Below are 7,885 nucleotides of genomic sequence, written 5' to 3' on the forward strand. Positions count from 1 at the left end.
AAAAAAAAAAAAAAAAAAAAAAAAGAAAGAAAAAAAGAAATGCCATCTCGGGAGATAGAGATAGATATAGATTTCATTCAACTAATGCATATTGCACCCATGATGTGCCAAGCACTGTGCTAGGTGCAAGGACTACAGCAATAAACAAGATGGACATTGTTCCTGCTCAAAGTCTAATGGGGAACCTTGATGAGCACACAGGTTAGTGATGATAGAGGAGAGCGAAAGCACTGCAGAGAGGCACCTAACCCAGACTTGGGAAGTCATGGGAGGGCTTATCACAGGTGTCATAAATGGAGAACTGGATAATAGGTAGAAGTTAGTTAGGCAAAGAAAGAAAAACGTCAAGAAATAAGATTGTCGCAAGGCCTGGATTATGTAAGACCTTATAAATCACGTGAAAGAGTTCAGAGAGTTTCTTGAAACAAATAGGGAACCTTAAAGACTTTTAAGCAAAGTTAAGATCAGACTTGTGTTTTTAGAAAGATCACTGGTTATAATGTGGAGAATGGATTTAGTAAGAGGTGCAAAAATTCAGACGCAAAATTTCAAAGGACACCTTATTTTCACCATGTGTTTGTAAAAATAATGCAGGAATAAATGGTTACAGTGAGTGAGAGTTCCCCATAAATGTTGTATCCACATTCCACAGAAAACACAGTGGAAAAAAAAAAAAAAAAGGATAAAAAGAATACACAAGCATAAGAACCAAGATTATGATTTTCACTTAGTTTTTGAAACATAGTGAATGTAGGTATTGAAACTGACACCAGTGTCAGCTTAGGGGAACAGGATACAAAGAAACATGAATCTCCTATAAAACTTGTGGCATTATTTTGTTTGTGTGTGTGTGTGTGTGTGGCATTGCTTTAAATTAACTGAAATCATAAGGTGGGCTAATTCTCCCAGCTATTGACAATTTTGAGTCATGTAAGTCCCTTGTTCTGCCGCAAGATGGCACTTTTGGTAGTTGATGACTAAACATATTATTTCACAGAAGCCTTAGAGGTTCAGGAAAACCTACCCTGTCTGAATCAGATTAAGATCTTAATTAACAAAATGGGTAATTTTGAGATGAGTTATCATTATAAGGAATATCAAATATCCATCAGAACAATAATTTTATTTTTTAAATCAAAGTTAGGCATCACCTCTCTTTTATGCCACTCTTTTAATCCTTCCTGGTAGGCGTTTCCAATGGCAGAAGTTTGTGATCTTTGGGTCCCCAGTGCCCAGTCCAGTGCCTGGCATATAGAAGGAGCCTGGCAAATGTTTGTTGAACTCAAGGAAACTGAACTCTAATATTACACCTTATAAATACGAGCTATTGCTCTCCAAAGTTAATTTACAGTCTTCTGTTGAAGTTTCTGGTCTTTGCAGCTCCTCTGCTATGGAGTTTTGTCCCTCCCACTTTCTCAGATTTACAACTTGGCTCTCTAGTGAGTTTCCCTCAATTCGTCACCTGCTTTTTGTGGTTAAATTGAGCCCATTCAATTAGATAATGGACCAGGGATTAGGTCATTTTAGTATACTTGGTCTTAAGTCAAACTAAAAATAAACCAAGAGAAAACAAGTCTTTTTTGGTTTCATTGTCCACCTGTATATTTAGTCCAGTAAGGAGCTCCTTTGGACAAAAACAGGTTGCCTCTTGAAAAAAAGGATGGGAGGAAAAAAAGGAAGGAGGGAGGGAGGGAGGAAGGAAGGAAGGAAGGAAGGGAGGGAGGGAGGGGAGGGAGGGAGGAAAATAGGAGGAGGAGAAAAGAGGAAGGGAGGAAAAACAAGACACTATAGACTCTTAATCTCCAAATTTTGCTCTTCTTCATTGGGTGGTATATGAGTGATGCATGTTCCAAGTATTTTGCCTTGTCACTTACAAAAAGCATTGGTGAAAGCCAGGTTTGTAATCTTAGCTCTTTACTTACTAGGTGTGTGCTATGGGGCAAGTTACTTATTTGAACTTCAATTTTTTTATTTGTAAAATGGCGTTATTTCATGGTGGTGCTATAATGATCAAATAAGGAAGGAAACTGAAAATTTTGAAGTGTTTTACAAATGTCATGTCATTTCCTATCATTCCTTATTTCATATTTTCTAATGCCTGTCTCTTTTTGCTGATAGGCATTGGGGCTAGAAATAAAAACATTCCCTATGAGCAACACAATTATTTCTCATTATTACAGCATTGATTGTGGAGAAGCAAGTATATATTATGCTCCTTTTACTCACATCCCCTTAGCCTCATGGTTCAAATCATCTAAAGACAAATTTATTACCCCTTTATTTTATCCTGACTGCTCATAGTATTATAGCTCTCCTTGCATGTCCTAAATGCATGAGGCACACAATTTAAACTGGCTAATCCCTCTAAATTTCTAGAATTTGTTTCATTAAGTTTCCTTTTTCCTCTCTCAGAGCATTGAAACAAAGCTTTTGTGTTACTCATTTTTAGGACAGTGGACTAATCAGCAACAAAATACTCAAGACAAAATGAAAGAAAATATATTTCTGAAATGTCCTGTGCCTCTAACTCAAGAGCTTGAAGATCAAAAGAAGCAGTTTGAAAAATGTGGTTTGCAGGTTATAAAGGTATACCTAACAAAGGGGAGGATTTGGCTCATTTTGTTATTAATTAACTTGCTTCTATAGCCCAAGGAAAAGCTCACCTGCTGATGATTCTAAGCTGGCCGCTCATGGACTTGGAATCCTAGGTCAGTAAGACCGAGAAGAAAGCAAGGCAGGGCAGGCACGAGGGATATAGTTGGAATCGGGAGGTAGAAATGACGTCAGGACACACAGAAGCAGATTCCAGATCCAGGAAGCCCGTCTTTGAGCAAAATAAAAGAAGTGGAATAGCATTTATCACACTGTGTTATAATTGTTTACCTACTTTTCTATCTCACTAAACTAGGAGCTTAAGAGGGCAGATATTATGTCTAAGTCAGTGAATTTTTGTTAAAGAAATTTATTAGAGAAGGGGCAGGGAATTTTGAAGAGACAGAATCAAAATAGGAGAGGATTAGAGGGAGGAGAGACTCTTTTGCAACTTTATATGAAAAGCGAATTGCATGCAAAGTAATATTATGCACATAAGCTCCTTTATTTTTGAAGCAATATAATAGGCAATTTAAAGAGCTTTGCAGCTCTTTTTCTAGCCTCTTTTTCAGTCTTTCTTTTCTATGATTCTAGGTGGAGAAGATAGAAAATAAGGTTCTTATGGCTGCCTTTCAAAGAAAGAAGGAAATGATGGAAGGAAAACTGCCCAGGCAATCAGTGAGCCACAGGCTGTTTCAGCAAGTCCCATACCAGTTCTGCAATGTGGTATGCAGAGTTGGCTTTCAAAGAATGTACTCAGTGCCTTGCGGTAGGTGTCAATGCCTCATCACTGGGGCTACTCTGTGGGATTTGGTGAGCTGACATCAGTAGATGTTTCCACTAATAGCATTTGTTGTTGTGGGGAAGGGATCATTTGTGACTGCGATTTAGAGGTCACAAATAATGACCCAGGCCACGAAGTATTCTGGAAAGAGTGATACTTTTTACTTTTCCTTTGTATCTTTTGTTGCTGTTGCATTTTACATTGATGAAAAGTGTGAGTAGTAAGAACTACGGTTCACTGTTTTTCTCCATTATGTGTTTCTGTGTCCTATCTGCAGAGAGCACGTTGAGGCTTTTTTTTTTTTGCCTTACTTATCTCAACAAAATTATTACCAACAGCACTGAACCATCCTCATCCCTTAATTAAAAGGGCATTTTCCTAAATTTAAGAAAGTTGGTCTTTTCTCTTTCATCCCTTTATTTCCTATAGCCTGCTGGTGGATGAATTAGGTATCATTTGGCAGGTGAGGTGCATAGCATCTTAAGATCCTCTTTAGTCATAGGAGTTCTATGTGTAACTCCCATGTCTGTTTTCAGATGTACAAAAACATTGCATATATAATTCCTATATTGCCCCCTCTACTCCTCAGTCAGTAATGAAGATTTCTGGCTTTAGGTCTCTCCAAAGGAGGAAAAGAAGTTTAGTAATAATTATGGAGAGGTACTTAGCAGGGTGGCTTGATTTTACTTGGTCCATTAAATATAAGGCTCTTGATCTTTAGCTTTCAAAATACGTGCACTCCATAGCATGATCCTTGCTGAGGAGTCAATTCCAATAGACTTGGTTTCTAGGATGCAAAGGCTCTAGAAATCATCTTTTCTTTGTTCTGGAGAGAACATAGGCAAAACCTGGGGTAAATATTGAACATAGACAATTACTGGGGATAAAAATAGAGAAATGAATCCCCACCAAGAAGCCTTTTGGGGCAACCAGGAAAGTGATGATCAGTATAGTCCCTTCATTAGCAAAGTCTCAAAAAATCTGCAACTTCCATTTGCTCCTAAAGCTGGCTTCTCTGCAATCTCCACCCATTACTTCTGCTTAAATTACTTTCATTAAGATCATCGCTGTGCTCCTATTTTCCAAATCTAGTGAGTATTCTCTTTTCAGTCCTGTGGCAGACCCTGCTACTTGTCTGCTCAACATCTATACACATCTTTCTTACCAAAACAAATAAGACACCTACTATCTTCCCAAGGAATATGGTCCCAAGGTCTTAGCCAGACTCATCATCAGTTCAAGTTCAGGCAGTTCTCTCCTTATTTATTTATTTTTCTGAGATAGAGTCTTGCTCTGTCGTTCAGGCTGGAGTGCAGTAGCATGATCTTGGCTCACTGCAACCTCCGCCTCTGAGATTCAAACGGTTCTCCTGCCTCAGCCTCCCAGGTAGTGGGATTACGGGCGTGTGCCACCACACGCAGTTAATTTTTGTATTTTTTTTTAGTAGAGACGAGGTTTCATCATGTTGGCCAGGCTGATCTCGAGTTCCTGACCTCGTGATCCGCCCACCTCAGCCTCCCAAAGTGTTGGGATTACAGGTGTGAGCCACCGTGCCCGGTAGGCAGTTCTGTCTTAAAGCTTAAAGGCAAGATACTGCCCCCAACTTACCCATTATATAGTGATTATGAAAAGGAGCAGGAAAACTGCAATGAAAACTCTCATGTTGAAAGGGGAGAAGCAAAACACACAACAGCCACTGGCGCACACCGCTTATCTACATGCTGCTGATGATAGGGAGGACTCTCTATTCCATGTTGTAAAACCTTTATTTTGCACTCTGGGAAAATCTTCCTTATATAGTGCGGTCCTTGGCTATTTCCAGGTTCATTGCCCATCAGGGAGCCATGGATTGTCTCACAGACTGGAATGTGCTCAGACTGTTGTAACCAGGCTTGTGGTTTCTTCAGCAATATAGTTCCTTTAAAAATTAAGTGGGCATGAGGCCTAATTTCTTCTGGTTAAGTTTATGTCTTTATAACCTAACCACAGATCTTGTCTCCACATAGTCTTTCAACTCAAGATTTTGGTCTCTTACCTGCTGTCTGTGTGCTCTTCCCTTCTCCCTAACCTTTAGTTTAACAGCCACTGCCTTGAGGCAATTCAGACATGACCCATAATGTGACCTGCACCAATTGACTCATCTCTGTAGGCTGGTGAGAACCCTTAACAGAAGGTGCCAGACAAGCCCAGGAGATACCAGTCTTGCTACCACTGAAGCTGTTATTATATGGAGTACAAAAGCTCTTAGCTTTTTCAGCCCTGCAATGTTCCAAATTATAGGACTCTCAGTCAATGTAGATGGCCACCCATAGGCAAAGGAGAGGGAACTTCTGTTAACAAAGCTTTATTTTCTTTTTTCTGTTTATGTTTGCACTCCAGCCAGTTCTGAATAAATCTCTTGCTTGTAGGACTTGGTTGAGTACAGCAAGAAGGCATCTACACATGCAGTTTCTTGTTGGGTTGATTCATTTGTTCCACAGGTATTTATTAAGCACATTCTATGAATCAGGCCCCGTGCTAGGGGTACTAGAAATAGTGCATAAATAAAAAACCATAGAGTTCTTGCCCTTACAATTTATAATCTCATGAGTTCATCTGTTGCCCCTTCTTTGTCTTCTCTCTTTTTCTTCTACAATGTCCCCCTTGGTGATGGCACCTATTCCCATGGCCTCAACTGTTACCTTAATGATGATGACTTAGGAATTTCCAACTCTTAACTCCCTACCTCTCTCCTGACCTGCAGGTTCATATATCTGATTCTCTTTTTGACATATTTAGCCAGATGTCCCATAGGTATCTCAAATTGATCTCTTTTCTTGGCCATGATTTTCCCTAAGAAATATGCCCCTTGTTTGCTGATTCTCCCTAACCTGGTTAATATCATCACCATCTACCTACCAGGTTTCCTAAGCCTGAAACATTATTATCCTCTATTCCTCCTTTTCCTTCACCCTTATATCCAGGCATTCACCCAGTCCTAGTGATTCAATCTCATGAAGATCTAAGGTCAGTTTCACCTCTCTATTCCTACTGCCTTAGTTCATCTTCCTTTAGTCCTAGACTATTACGAGGTCCTCTCCTTGCCACAAAACACACCCCTGCCTAATCTATCCTTTACCACCAGAATTATCACACTAAAAATTACATTCTTGCTTAATATCTGCATTCCCAGTTGCCTATGAGATAAAAGCCCAAACTCCTTAGCAGAGAATATAAGGTCCTAGCTCCCACATCATTTCAGCAGTCATCACCCACTATGTTCCTCAAGACTCCAGCCATAACTTTTTAGAGTTCCCTAAACATGCTATGTACTTTCATGCCTCTCTCCTGTTGTCTGTGGAATGACTTCCCTCCTTGCCCTTTTCAGGGCTACTTTTCAGTACTACAAACCCCTATTCTTTCTTCAAGACATAGTACAAATGGCATCTCCTGGTTGGCACCTTTCCTGCAGGCCTGCAGGCCTAGTAAGTATCTTCCTCCTCTGTGCTCCTGCATACCTCCATTCCTTTGTTATGACATCTATAACTTTAATTAGTACTAAAATCTATTGTCCTGTGAAACTCAGGCATAGAACTCATTTCCTTTATGGCTCTATAATGGAACTTTACCCAACTGTCCTGTTCCCCATGTCCACAGATGTGGAAAATTTGAATCTTGACAGTTCAATGTGAACTCAGTCATTTTCAGAGTTTTCATAGTCCCTTCAAGATTGAAACTCAGTTCCTGCAATGTTTGCCCCTTTTCTCCTCTTTTCTGTATGTGAGGAGGGTTGTCTGGCTTATGGCTCCCATTGTCCTCTGCTTGATAAACCACCTGAGCTTTGGTCATTAGCACTCTCCTGTGCCTTTTACACTCAGTGTCTGCACAGGCCACTCTATGTCTTTTCCATGCTGAAGAAATTCCTTTCCAGGCCATGTCTGTGTTCCTCCTGCCACACAGGAAATTTTTGAGCATGTTCATCCTCCAAGCTGAGTGCAGGGTCTTGGGTAGTGGTCCTCACCTGCTCCAGAGACTTCTCCAACCATTGCTATCTCCACTCAGGTGATGAGGCTGGATGAGGGACTGCACCCACTAGAGTCAGGCCAGGGTCTGTCTGCTCTGCGAGTCCCTCCAGTTGTTCTTATTCTGAGACTTCCATTGTTCTGCCCCCTCTTGACTCCCAGGGCTCTCAAGGGAGTGGGGGTAGTAAAGGGAGCCCTTTCCCAAGCTCCCCCAAGAGCTCTAGTCACGTCACTTCTGATACTTCTCTTCCCACCAGCTGGAAGAAAGAACTTTCATTTGTCTTGAAATGAGAAAAATGTTCTTAGAATATGTTATATTACTCTCTGCTCTATCATTTATGGTAAAAACTCCCATGCTGTGAATCCTTCTGGTTTGTAGCTTTTGGTTCAAAAAGCCCTCTTCCTCTCAGAAAAGCTAACTCTGAAAGCCAGAATTTCAAGACCATACTCTCTTCTGTGAATTAAATATAATTACATATAATATATAAAATATATTACATTATAATAT

General features: G+C 40.2%; 1 protein-coding gene across 3 annotated transcripts in view; it reads left to right on the forward strand.

Annotated features, from left to right (window-relative positions):
• The window catches only part of PARP9 (poly (ADP-ribose) polymerase family, member 9), a 37,318-nt gene that overhangs the window by 25,852 nt on the left and 3,581 nt on the right, over positions 1–7,885 (forward strand). For all 3 annotated transcript variants that reach the window (XM_011971567.1, XM_011971565.1, XM_011971566.1), the window contains exons 9-10: positions 2,450–2,586; positions 3,187–3,361. In XM_011971567.1, coding sequence (XP_011826957.1) covers positions 2,450–2,586; positions 3,187–3,361 — 312 coding nt within the window. The remainder of the gene's footprint in view (positions 1–2,449; positions 2,587–3,186; positions 3,362–7,885) is intronic.

This window comes from Mandrillus leucophaeus, unplaced genomic scaffold (assembly GCF_000951045.1).
Source record: "Mandrillus leucophaeus isolate KB7577 unplaced genomic scaffold, Mleu.le_1.0 Scaffold123, whole genome shotgun sequence".
Taxonomy (NCBI): Eukaryota; Metazoa; Chordata; class Mammalia; order Primates; family Cercopithecidae; genus Mandrillus; species Mandrillus leucophaeus.